Source organism: Cyanistes caeruleus, chromosome 11 (assembly GCF_971803275.1).
Source record: "Cyanistes caeruleus chromosome 11, bCyaCae1.hap1.1, whole genome shotgun sequence".
NCBI classification, from domain to species: domain Eukaryota; kingdom Metazoa; phylum Chordata; class Aves; order Passeriformes; family Paridae; genus Cyanistes; species Cyanistes caeruleus.
The window spans coordinates 2,459,401-2,473,614 of NC_141711.1; the positions used below are offsets into that span (position 1 = coordinate 2,459,401).

Here is a 14,214-nt window from a genome sequence, read left to right on the forward strand (position 1 = left end):
AGGATCACAGCATAAAAACATTGCATTTGTGGTTTTTTTCAGAGTTCCTGAGAGTGAGGGCAGTTTCCCCAGGTAACAAATGGAAGCAAACTCACACTTTATCCCTGGGTACACAGCACAGGGTTTTGTCAGTCCCCTCCCAGGCCTCTCTCACACACTCACACTGCTCAGGAGCTGGTTTTGTGCGGGAGGATTTCCACACTGGACTGAAAAATGCAATTCTGTGCTCCAAGGGAAATCTCCACAAGTACAGGGCGTGCCCTGACCTTCAAGTGAGCACTTGTTGTTTTGACAGGTAATGACTGATTAAATATGAAATCAGTGGAATTCTGTGAGCAAATTCTAATAACATGAAATCATTTCTTTGGGTTGCTGCCTCCCCTGTCATGGATGCGTCCACACTGAAAAATTGGGGTGCAACACTCAATTGTCAGGAGCTCTTCCTCCAAATTCCAGCTGATTTTTCTGTACCTCTCCTCGATTCCTTTTTGATATTTGTTTTAGCTGGCCTAGGTTCTGCTGTTATTTTAGGGTATTAGTGTTAGCATTTTGCCGTATTTCAGGATTTACATATGCTCCAAATTGTCTCAAGCTTTCCATTTTCTAATCTAAGATATTCTGGTATTTAATTTGCCAGTTCTCTTTAATTTCAGAATCAATCACTGAAATAACTGCTGTCATCATTGCATGGCTCCCAATTAAGGTCTATAATTGTTTTTCCAAACAAATGTGAAGACGTTGGCTTAGTTGCTGCAAATGAATTCTTCACAGTATCCCCATAATCATTCTAATCACCATGGTACAATGATTATTAAACTTTGCATATAGATCAGGGGTTCAGCTCCTGGTGTGGGCTTTTTCCCTAATTAATATGTTTACATCACTGAAGGAAGCGAATTAATGAATTCATGTGGTAGACAATGATTTAATGACTTTGTGTGTTCTGCAGTGTATTAATACACAGAAATCTGGATAATTATTTTAGGGAATTTTTAACATAAACCCGTTAAGGCAGAGATTATCTGTGTATTTTTTGTGATTTTTTTTTTCATGCAACCACTGGAAAATATTTTTTCTCAATTATAGGAAATACATCCTGGGTTGTTTTTCTTTCACCAATTGTTTCAGAACCTAAACTTTAAAAAATTTCCTATATTCTGATGCCGAATTGATCAGTTCCCTAGGAGCCCAAGGACTGTGAGTAGGTATATGCTCACATAATAATTACCAATAAATTATCTTTTCAGCCTGCTGCTATAATAAAAATATCAATATTTTTATGACTTCATTGCGTTCTATATTTCTTAGATTATTTGCATTCAAATGGAAATGTCCTGCCAAGCCACCTGAGGCTTTCTTGTAATTGGGAAAAGGATTTGCAAAACCCCCATTCATGTACAGCATTTCCAGTCAGGAAGAAAATATAAAGTTTAAAAACTCTTCCCTTTGACCAAGACAGCAGAGGGTGAAGGAGTTTTTAATCCCATCCCATTTTTGAGGCAGAATCTGCACTAAGCCAAGGAGCAGCATTCCAGGGAACAAGGACATGAGATCAGGGCTGCAATTTCTTTGTCAAGGGTGGATTTTTGGGATTACTGGGAATTGTTCTCCAGCTTGATGCAGTGATTATTATAATTATTATTATAACATATTTGATGTCATTTGCAATCCTTGTGGACTTTGTGCTCTGTTCCCTCCCTTTCATTTGTGCTTTCCAGTTATCCTCGTGCTGCTTGGATTTGGATTGGATTTGGGTCTCTTTATCTCCTTTTAGTGAAGCACTCTGTGTTGGGCTGAAATATTAAAATGTTCTTCTAATGAATGCTGCTTATGCTGCCCTTGGATTTATTTATTGGTTCCACTGACTTCTCTCTGAGAAGATTATTGAGGGGAAAACACCCTCAATTTCCAGCTTGCATGAAAATGCAGAGCTGTGGGATTGCTCTGGATATTGAATAGAAGTGCAGGAAAAGAGAACACCTGAAATCAAACAAAAAATGTCAAAATACTGCTGGAAACACTGCAGGGTGTTCATGGATAGGCTGCAAGTAAAAAAAAAAAGAAACAAACCATAAAATTCCTTGAGTTAGTTGGTGATAAACCCTCTGGTGACTATAACCAAAAAAGCTTAAGTACCAAAAATGATAAATTTAATTTAAAGTTGTGTTTATTTATGACCAACATCGCACCAGGAAACACCTGGAATAACACCTAATATTATAGACAATTTTGACTTTATAAAAAAGACATAAGAGATAAAATTATATTCATCAGAACATTTATATAGATTTCTTAATGGTTTCAGAGATGCTTCCATCCATATTTTCGTTTCCAGTGTAATCTGTGTTCTCTGTTATTTCCAAAGGGAAAACTGTGTCTCATTTTTATTACTCAGCCCTTCCACCTACAGTTCTACACAATTCTTGCACTCTGCTTCTCAGACACACAATATTTTGAGGGGGAGTTGCAAAGAATTATCACTATATTTGACAAGTCTATAAGAATAAAAGAGTACTTAGTAAAATAAAACTTTTTGGAAATGCTAAGCATTTTTTTTTTATTATTTCAAGAAAAGACATTTACCAGCATATTTTTTGATGTAAAAAAATGCTAAATAGCAAATTAACTCATATCTAAGTTTCTTCCTCTTGGAGTGGCTCTGTATTTCTGAATCAAAGAGAAACCTCCAGCAGTCCTTGCTGCTCTTTGCCATCACTCAGCAAAAGAGATGATTAAAATTTCATACTGGGCTTGATTTATCTAAAATTGTTGGAACTTTAAATATATGGGCTCAATCCTTATCTGACAAAGCCAGCATTAGCTGTGGTGAAATCAAAGCAAAGTGAAAAGCTCCCTGTTCCCTCCAAATCGTGGTGTAATTGCAGCAGTGATTGTCTGATAACTTTTAATTGACCTCAGGGCTCCAGGATCCATCCCCAGATGTTGATCTCATGTCCCTGGAGCCACTGAGGCTTTGCAAAAAAATGGGAATGGTGAAAAAAACCCAGGGGATTTAATTAATGGGTGAATAGAAAAAATTAAGGTAAAAAATATGGATTTTAAATATGGGATGGGGGAGACCTCCCAGCTCTCCTGCCTGGTAGAAGCTGCTGTCTCTGCTCTTTGGGGTGTGAGGAATCCATGGGGGGATACAAGAGCCCAGGAATTTTTTAGGAAGTTGATTAAATATGAAACAGAAAGGTGGATGATCTGATAAGACATGAAATTCATGTCCTGAACCTGTTGATGTTCATGTTGAGAACAGGGAGAACAAATGGGTTGGGAAATACATGAAGGTTTCTACTCGTAGGAGGAGAAGTTACTCTGTGAAAAGGAAATTAAGGGTTCCTTTCATAAAGGAAATAAAAGAAATTAAGGGTTCCTTTCATAACACAGATTCTGGGGACAAATCAAGCCATGAATTCCAAAAACCAAGCTGATAACCAGTGGTGGCTCTTTCCAGGGAAGGCTGTGGTGGGAGCAGTTAAAATCTCTTCAATAAATATTCCCTAAGAATTTGGTAGGACACAATTTTGTTTCATGTCTTGCATGAATGATTTATTTTTTGTATATAATTTTCCTTCACCTCAACCATTATTTCCCCATTATTTTCTGAAGGAAGCACAAAGTCTTTTTTTTATTATTTTTTTCCCTAGATTCCCAGTTTTCCTCTTATCCAACTTGGATTTCCAGATCCTTGGGGCAATATAATAAATTATATTGTAAATGATGATACCATAGTTACCAAATAAACAAAGAATCCTCTGTGCCAAGGATTTATTAAGTGACTCTTGTAAGGTACTGGAGGTGTTTCTCTAAACAAACACCACAAATATGCACATGAAATGCTGGAATTAGAAAAGGGGAAGGATACTGTTCTTCTGCTTTCCAAGCATTTATTAGTGTATGGAAAGTTTTATCAAGTACAGATGCTCAGTGCTTCCATTTTCCCATTTTTTCACAGCTGTTCTGTGGATTCAGAATTAATTCTGTATATTTTTAAATACTTTGGGGATGATTTTTAATTATTTTCTTTTCCTGTGTTAATTTTCTTTACAGCAAAGAAGCGAAAATATTTTTCCTTCGTTCCTCAAATTTACTCTAAACTTTGCATATTCTTGCTGTGAGCACTCAATAAATTTTGGGGTGTTTATTTCTGGTGTTGCAGTGATTAAAACACAGCTCAAAGAGTCACAGTGAGACAGTATTTCCCCAAGGTTGACTTCACCTGTAGTATGGCAGTGGATATCCTTTAGCTGTGCAGTTCAGGAGGATCTCTGGATTTGCTGAGCCCATGGAATAAGTGATATCATATGGCTCTTGGATAAAAATAGGCCCATGAAGGGTTTCTTCCCCTGTGAAAGAAAAACAATAATTTAAGATTAGATGTCTTTAGCGTGTCCTTCCACATAAAATTGTCCTTTGGAGTCCTTTGCTTTCAGCTGCGAGTTAAGGTCTGCTATTATATTCAGCAGAGAATCCACCTCCAGACATTGGACTATTAAGGAGGAAATATTTCAAGGCTGATTGATAATAAAATCGCAGAGCTCAGGTGCTGCTGATTTATTTTTGCAGGTGACAGTGAAGCTTCTTTGCATATTTCCCATGGAAGCTCTCTGGCCAATTGCTAAATGTGCCCATCCAGCTCCTCCTTGTGCTGGGGATCAGGACTGGCAGCAGGAAAAGATGGAATTGTGGAATTGTGGTTCTGTGTTTGGTGTTCCCTGGTCTGAGGGAATCATTCACTTTCTCCTCTAACCCTTCCCACCCTCTGAGATATTATTTTTGTATACTTTATGTATATTTTTCTATACTGGCCCAGGTTTAGGGTTGTTGATGGGGTTTTTGTTTGCTTCCTTATTGGTGTTTTGGGGTTTTTCCCCCCTCCTCTTTTTCAATCCTTTTGAAACAGGAGTAGCATTACATCATCAACCCCTATTTTATATCCAAAATGAAATGGTTGCAAACCAGAGCTATTTCCAGCAGGGGAGAAGACAATTTGTTCAGCAAACCACGAGGGCAAGGCAGAGCAGCTCTTCGGGATGTTGCCTGGGTCTGCTGAAATAATCTTTGTGTCTTGTCCTGCCACTCCTCTGGGTTTAGTCCCTGGGCAAGTTTGAAGACTTCTCTTTTCACTGTTTCTGCAATTGACCCTTTGACTTGTCTTTTCTTTGGGAGGAATTTTCTTCCCTTCTGGGTTCATTTCCTCAGTCCTTCTCATTACCTCCCCAGAACTGCCAGGGAGAAGTTTTTCTGAAGCCACAAAATGACCCAGGGATCATCATTCTGCATTTTAAATCCCTGTACCTGCCTGGGCCAGTGGTGAGCCACCTGATGTACACAAAAACCCCTACTGCACCTCATAAAAATGCAAATATTTTGGTAAACCTGGGATTAATTTCCCATTTTTTTTTCTAAATGGAATTTAGACTCATTTGTTATTTGCAGATTATTGAATATCTTCATTTTATATCCCCTTCCCATGTCCTTAATACAGCAAGCCCTTCATGTGTAGAATAAGGACACAATATTTTACAGCTCCTTTCCAGTGGACATGTCACAGTCCCTGTCACAAAAATACTGCCCATGAATTTTAGTAAAGGCAGCTTCTTGCTGTTGTTTTGTTTTCTCTTTAATATCCTTTCCTTGCTGGCTGATCTGCAGCAGAGAATAACATCAAATTTGTGAGAAATGATGTGCACTCACAGAGCCAATGGTGTCCTAGGAGTCCATCTCTTATTTATAGAAAAGGTCAGGCTGGTCATTTCTAATTTCCTGATGCATCCTTTTGTGTTTCCTATAGAGAATGGCCGTATATTTCTTCTCCATCCTCCAGGTTCTATACAATCCCCATGATTTCTCCAGAGATACACATGACAAATGTGTTTTTGTGGGGTTGTTTGCTTTTGTTAAAATTTAAATAGTTCAGATTTTTTTTTAAAAAGACGATTGGAGTATGAATATTTAATTAAATGTATCATTTCTATACATAAAAATTGTGTATGAATCCTCAGCATAGTGCTTGAAAGTAAATATAAACTCTTGTTATGGAATGTTTGATAAGAAGTTAAAATGTAGTTCTTTATGATGCCAAATCAGTTTGATCTCCATAAAAACCATAATTATGCCAGCCTGAATTCAAAGCTAAAGCAGGAAAATGAATCATCATTCCTCCATTCATTACATGATATTGTCTTCAGCCAATCCAGGGATTAACACAGCGCCAATGGAAGAGGAGGAGCCCTGTTTTCCCCATAATTATGGAAGAAGCAGGGGGTGTCCCAGTGCTCCCCAGCCACTGCTCCATGGGCAATGGGTGGATTTGTCACACCCTGATATTTCTGTCAAAGAGAGTTGAAGAGGTTTTACTCAGCCATGATCAACATTTAAATATTTATGCTCTGCCTCGTTCAGACAGGGAGAAAGAAGCACAGATCTGGAGTTCACAGTTAATCAACTTAATTTCCAGCCAAATCCTGCCCCCTGTTCTTTCTGGCTTCTGACTCTGGTTGGCTTATTGAGCTCCTTGTGAGGTCTCAGCCCTGCTGGAAATGCAGAGGAGAACATGCCCAGAGCAGGTTAGGTTGCCCAGGCTCAGTCTGTAGCATGAGTAGGGATAACTCCACAGGCCAATATTGTAAATTAGCTGACTTTTATCCCTTTCCTGCACAGATCTTCCTTCCCATTAGGATTTTTTGCAAAGTGCAATTGGAATTACCATTACTCCAAGTTGCTCAGTGATATCAGATAAAATCTGTTTGGTGAAACTTAGAGTGTCCCAGAAATATTGTGATCGGTCTGCAGGGAAAGAGTTCAGGTTTGCCTGGGAGAATCAGCTCCAAGGAGCCAAACTCCAGAGGATTCACTGCTCCAGGAGCAGGAATGGAGAGTTCTGGTGGGCTGGGAGCACAGAGAAACTGTGGCTGCCAATCCCTGGAAATGTCCAAGGCCAGGCTGGACAAAATTTGGAGCAAGCTGGGATAGTGGAAGGTGTCCCTGTGGGGTGAAACTGAATGAGTTTTAATGTCCCTTCCAACCCAAACCATTCCATGGTTCTGGATGGACCATATCAGCAAATCTTTATGGAAGATCATAAGGAGAAGCTTCTAAATGCAAAACTGCCATAATTCACATAAGCAAACCAGATAAGAAGGAATTTATCCAGGCTATTAAGTTCCAGGAAGGCTGTAAATTCCAGGGGTAGTGAGTTCCTAATGAATCTTTCTTAATGTGCCTTAGATAGAGCTTCATATCTGATCCAAAACATTAATATGACTTTATGGGCCAAAGCTGACACCTGATTAAGAGGCGTCTTTTAAATCAGTGTGATAGTAAAACACCTGTCAGCTCCAGCAAAAGGCATGGCACAGGTGAATTAGACCATTCCCCCTTCTAATGACAGCAGAAAAATTATGAAAAATCCAGCTAATTCAAAATCTATTTGATATTTCAGCTGAGGACATGGGTAATTTTTAATTGGAAGACGGGGAGTTTATGGGGTCCTCAGATTTTTAAATGCCACGGAGTGTTACCCTGCAAAGAGCACTGGAGTTTTTGATCAAATCTTGTCAGAAGCAGAAGAAAATTATTATTTCCTTTCTCAAAGGCCTGGACCAGGGAGCTCAAGGACTTTAAAAGGAGCCTGACAGATGCAAAACGAGATGTAATGGATGAGGCACTGCTTGGTACAACCTAAAGCAACACACATCCCTTCAAGGAGTCAGATTTTTACACTGGGACAGAAGATGGGAAAAGATGAAGCAGAAAAACCATGAAAATGTTCTGTGGGAAGAAAAAGGAGTTGTCAGGAGCACAGGCAGGATTCCCTCTCCCTCCCAGCACCACCAGCTCTCTGGGAGAGAAGCAGCAGCATAGAGAAAAGCAGATTAGATCTTACAGGCTTGAGCAGGAAGAAGCAACATCAGACCTGTGGGATTTTCCCAAAGGGCCTTCAGCTTTCCTGTGTTTTCTCCCTTCAGATGTTGATGGACAGAGCTCCAGGGACACGGGGCTCCTTTCAAGCCTCAGCTTCTATTGAAAGAGTCAAATTGGGAGCACTGGTGGAATTCCACCGTGTCTCTGTCAGCAGACACCAAACCAGGGAGACATTTAGTTCCCTGTGATGCTGGGAGAAGGGGAGGCAGTGATGAGGCACACAAGGGGAAGTCCTGACACTGCTGAAATCAGAGGAACTCTCAGTAATGACGGGAAATTTGGCACTCAAGCCCAGGGCTTTTAAATGAAACTCTTTAAAATGACAGCCAAGAGTGCAAGGCATCCCTTTCACAGAACCATGGATTCCTTGAGCTGGAAAAGACTTCCAAAGCAACAAATCCATCCACCCCAGCACCATCACCGCTCAACCATGTCCCCAAGTGCCACATCCACACTTTTTTTGAACACTTCCAATGCTGGTGATGCCCTGGGCAGCCTGTTCCAATACTTCAGAACCCTTTCCATAAAGACATTTCCTCTAATATCCAATCTAAACCTGCCCTGTCTCAACCTGAGCCCATTCCATGTGGGAGACAGTGGGGAAAATTCCCAGGTATGATGGATGGAAGTTGCCTCTGGCTCGCTTGGAGAACCTCACTCTTGATTTGAGCTTGGAGATACAACTTCTATTTAATCAGGGCTCCTCCAGCCCTAAATGACACAAAAAACTTGAAATGTTTTCAGTAAGTTGATTCTGCATCCTGACAATTTTATTCCTTGAGAAATGAGTCAGATATTCCAATATTTTTCCTGTTATTTAAACAGGATCTCTGTGGTGGGGCAGCTGAGGCTGATGTGGCAAACAACATGCTCAGGGCATGGACTGACTGCACATTTTCCTTGGGTGTGAAAACAAACAATCGAGCTATAAAATATGGATTTAATTCCTAATATAACCATTATTGTCAGAACCTAGCAGAGAAAATTAGGGTGTAATATATCACAGGTGATAATTAAGGAAGTATTATGCAAAAACTGTCATAGGCATGAGAATTATGAGCCTTTTTCAATTAAATATATATATAGTGACAAAAGATTTTGTCAAAATGTGATACTCCTAACATTTTTTTTTAAAGTTCTATAATAAACTGTATTTCTTCAACACTTTCTAGGAATATATTTGGGTAGCAGCAAATATACTGTATATATATATTGCAGATACACACATTCTAATCCCAAAATAATTTAGGATGGATCCCTAAATGCCAAAATATGACGTTTTCTCCTGGTATCACCCCGAGTACAGCAATCAAACCTCAGATTTACAGGACACCGTGTTCCATACAACCCCCCAAATATTCCCTAAAGATTCCAGACCAGGAGTTCAAGTTGCAGAGAAGGAAAATTGCTCCTAATGGATGGGTTGGGGAGAGCATTCAGTGGAGCTGCACTGATTTAAGCTTTCAGCTGGAGATGAGCACAGATTTATGAACAATTCATTGTGGGGATGTGTGGAAAGGTGCTCCAGGAGAGGGACTATAAATACACAATGTGTCACCTATATTAATAATGGAATATTTTACTGGAAAATAAACAAACATGTGAGGCACAGTGTTAAAATTCCTACCTGGGCCTGACATATTTTGGCTTTATGAAAAGATTTCCCAAAGACTTTGTGCTATTGTGGGAGATGTAGAGAGGTGAAATAAGAGGTGAAAATCACCTTTTCATTAGTGTGGGTGATTTGTTTCATGTCATGAACTTGGGCACGTCCTTCAGATGGAGAACTCTCGTGGAACAGACATCTAATTATGGAGACAAATATCCTTGATGAAGTTGGAGGGATGAGCTTTTCTGATGGATACCAATCCTGACGTGCCCCCTTCTCAATGAAATTTCATTAGTTTTTTGTGTTGCTAGGCAAGATGAATAAATAATAATGAACCTTTTCCAACCTAGCATTTTGTTCACTGTAATTTCAGTTCGAAGGGAGCCCCAGATTCAGTGACAGATTCTGTTTGCTGCATTGTAATCCTGTAATATTCATTTGGCACTGCTGCCAAACTGACTGAAGGCTTAATTCAATAATTTATACCACAGGAAAAGATAACACTTATATCATTTAATATCCTGCCACTTAAATAAAGCCAGCACTTTGTTTCTAACTTTTCTCTGTTTAAAATGTAACTGTTTTGCTCTCATAGAGAATGAGGACTAATTAAGCTCAGATGATTTTTGTCATTGGAATTTTGTGTGATGATTCCCAGATTTTATTGATAGATGCCCTGTCAGTGTCTCATCAATGTGATCTTGATAGAGGGAAGTGAGTGAAACAATGACTCAAAAAAGCACATAGCAACATGAGAAACTGCAGTTCTGCTTACAAGAAAATGAGGAAAAAAAATAAATTGGAGAAATTTCAGGTCCATTTGAGTCTTTGCAACCTTTTGCTCCCACCCAGTGACTCTGGAGACAGAGGGGGACAAAGGAGAATTGCTGCACTCAGAGATCCAACCACACTGGAATGCAGAGAAATCATGGAAAAGGCTGGTTTGAAAAATAGTTTGAATTTACTAAAGCAAGCAGTGATTCCTCTTTGTTTCCAGAGGCCACACTTGGTAATTCCCACTTATGCTCAACAGGAAAATTGCTGTAATGTGAAGTTGCATTTTGGTTCTGCAGCACTGAGAATCCCAGACCTTGTAAAAATCCAGATACAATCTCCATTCTACAGCACTATAATGCAGGTGGGTGTTTAAGCTCCTTGTACAAGTTATTTAAATTTGGTTTATTTATTTTGAATAACTGGAACAAAATGGCTCCTTCCCAGATGCTTGTTTTTCTCACTAGGGCTTAAGTAAGAGGCATGAATTAAACCAGTCAGGAATTAGCTGTAAGACCCTGACACCAGCGATGATTTTTTATGCAGATAACAAGGTTTATATCCTGGGATAACATTTAGAAATAATTGAGATCATGAAGATAATAGAAAAAACATGTAGAGAACATTTATTTTTGTAGCCCAAATTACTGCCACGGAAAAAAAAATTCCTCAGGACACAGAAAGATCTGATATAGAAATTTCAGGCTGCCACCTACTTCTTGCTTTCAGATGATTGATAACTCAGGAAGAAAATCTTGGGATATAAATCATCTCAAGCAATGATCCAGGCAAGATTAAAAAACTCTTTATTTTCTTACATATAATTGAAGAGGAATGTAAGGGATATTTAAAGCATTTTAAACCTAAGGCAGGTCCTGATATAAATTAGATTATTCAGGCAGGATATTATCAAAATATTTATTGTCTTGACTGACTGTTTGCATGCATTTGTCATCCCTGTACTGGCATCCATTTGAAGGACCAAAACTAAATTTGGAACTTAAATTTTTAGGAGAAAAATGGTTTCTCTTAACCAAAAATCAGGTTGCAAAACTGACAGTTGGCCAGTGGAGATCCACCTGAGATAGATCAGACCTCGTGTAGCTTTGTTGTGGCTGTTTGGGTAAGATAAATTTTCCTGGCCAGCAGCACCTGCATATGGGCTTCATCTTGAGAATATTTATATTTAATTCTTATTTTGGCATCCTGACAAAAAAATACCCCAATACCCCAACAAAACAAAAAAACCTCGACTATCGTGAGCAGCAGAAGGGAAATAGAGATTTAAGCAGCAAAATGCAGTTGGGATTTCACAGGACTTGGTTTTATCCTTTGACCCCTCCTCCCCTCCTGCATTCCAGAAATCTGCTGAAAACAGGGAGGTGAAATCACTCCCCAGGAAAAGTCAGCATCGTCCTCTCTTGTGGAAAATATCAGGCTAGGAAAATATAATTAGCATTGTATATTCTGTTATTGTGCCTAGCATGCTGAAAGCTCCCAGGCACTTTCAAAATAAATAGAATAAACAGAGATGAATGAAACTGAACTCTGCTAAATATCATCAATGAGGATCTGCTTTATTACTGGCAATTAAGAAGGGAAAGTCAAAACACAAGCTCTCATTATCACTCATTGATTAAAAACCAGTTAGAACATTGCAATCCCAAGCAGCCCACTGCTCTGCTTGTTCCACATTTCAGCACAGAAAACAGCACAATACTTCAGAAATAATTAGGAACACAGAGTTAGTGATCAGCCTTAATGTTCCCCAATAAAATTGCCAAAGCAAATGATTATAGATCAGCCAAAAGACACTATTTGAAGCCATCATCTTTTGTGGTTGTTTAATACCTCCATGATAATCTCTCTCTCTCTCTTTTTTTTTTTTTTTTTTTTTTTAATGAGCAAATGCAAACGAAGTTAAAATCCTTCCAGTAATGGCACCCTGGACTTTTGTAGATGCCACAAGCATAACTTTGCAAATGTTCTTTTTTTTGGGAAATGACTGTCAGCCATTGAGCTGCTCAGGTAATTTTTGTCCCTACTCTCTGTTTTAAAGGAGCTAATGCCAACATTTCTGATGTAGAGCAAGCTGGGAATGTCTCACTGTCAAAATTACTGTGCTTTTCCATTCAAGGGAAAATGACCTTTACCTGATGTGTTCTCCAAATAAAAGAAAAAAGAAATGACAGCGTAAACAACGAAACAAAACCCAGCTGAAAAGAGGGGGGAAATGCAGGCTGATAGGGCTGCTCTGAAATTCTGCCTCGGAGCAGAGATGGAAAAGGAAGCAGGAAGGGCTTCAAGCCATGGACAGGTGAGGTGGAAATGTTCTGGCCATGTCAGCAGGCTGAAAATCCAGGAAAAACTGGAAACAATCCCATTTAGACACTGCCTTTCCTCTGCTGATGGTCACTGTTTGACACCATTTCAAAGCTGCACAGAAACCTCAGCAGCCCAAAACTGGGGTTTGAGGTGTCCCAGTTAACCCTTCCCAGCCCCAGAGTGGAGCCTTCAGAGCATGGAATGCCAGGCCACGGGAAGAGTTTGCACCATTTGTCCTCCTGTATCTCCTGTGTGAGTTCCCAGAGGGAAACCAGAACCTGAAATGCTTTTCATAAGTGGATATGAAAAATTCCATAACTCTGGCAGCTGTTCCGTGGCCAGTGCCAGTTTAGCTGCCTCATCACCCTCTTACCTCCTCTCTTTTATCTCTACATTCATTACTTGTTAAAATCCAACCATTTTAGGAAACAGGAATGATTTATTATTAAAAAAAAAAAAATACTGTTTTCATCAACTTTTATAAGTTGTAATTTCCTTTAGCCTTTACCTATTCTATCATCAAAATTATTTCACAAACCCATTTTTTTCCAGCTGGGATTTACATTGATCCCTCCACCCTTCTGTTTCTACCCTTGCCCATTATTTCACTTCAACTCCCTGGTTTTTAAGAAGATCTAAAAAAACTAATTTATGTCTTTTTTCCCACTTGGAAACATTCAGAAAGGACATGAGTGTGGGAGAAAAAGTGAGTCCAGGTTTAGGACTTCTCAGTCCATTGAGCTCTCTCTGTGATTTTGTAGAATTTTGCTGCTTGGGTTGAAAACAGAAATAAAAATCAGACAATCCACAGCCAGAATGGCTTGATGGGAGCTTTAGCACCGGGCCAATAATGAAATGCAGAGAAAACATTTCATATCTATTACTTTGGGGTAATTTTTCTCTAATCCAAAAATCACAAAACCGCTGTAATTCTGCGGAAATCTCACATACTTGGCTGGCATATTTTCCCCAGCTCTAGTAGGAACTGATAACAGGCTGCTGAATTACTGCTTAATAAACCACTAAATGAGTGCCATCCAAGATAACGGGGCATTAAATGACGGCTATTCAGGGAAAAAGTAGAAGTGCAGAGAGAAATGCAAGAGGACTCTCTGCATAGAGGGAAATTGGATTAGTCATCTCATCTCTGCCAGTGGTGGAATTCAAACTGCAGCAGATTGGGGATAAAAAAAACAGGAAAGTGTTTTGATGCCAAAGAAAGGAGGACACTCGATGTAGGGGCTGCTTCTCATCACTTGAGCTGGGGCAGAGTGTTTAAATGGTGGGGGTCATGTCAGCAGTGATGTGTAATATACTGTCATGTGTGATAAATGCAATAAATGCATATACTGCAATGTGGAATAAATGCAAAGACAAAATACAAATGCAAAGATGAAATCCAAAAAGTGAAAATAATATACAGATAAGATTATAAATCAAAATAAATCAAGAGATACAGAGGTGGTGGAGAATTTCAGGATGTGAAGACAAGAGGGCAAGTGTTGAATTCAGACTGGATCACAGAATCATTGAACACAGAATGGTTTGGGATGGAAGGGAACTCAGTCCCA

The 14,214-nt window shown here is 39.3% G+C and overlaps 1 protein-coding gene across 2 annotated transcripts in view; it reads right to left on the reverse strand.

Annotated features, from left to right (window-relative positions):
• LOC111934942 (contactin-6) overlaps positions 1-14,214 on the reverse strand; it is a 124,670-nt gene that overhangs the window by 74,866 nt on the left and 35,590 nt on the right. For both annotated transcript variants that reach the window (XM_086846915.1, XM_086846914.1), the window contains exon 3: positions 4,229-4,355. In XM_086846915.1, the coding sequence (XP_086703041.1) occupies positions 4,229-4,355 (127 nt within the window). The remainder of the gene's footprint in view (positions 1-4,228; positions 4,356-14,214) is intronic.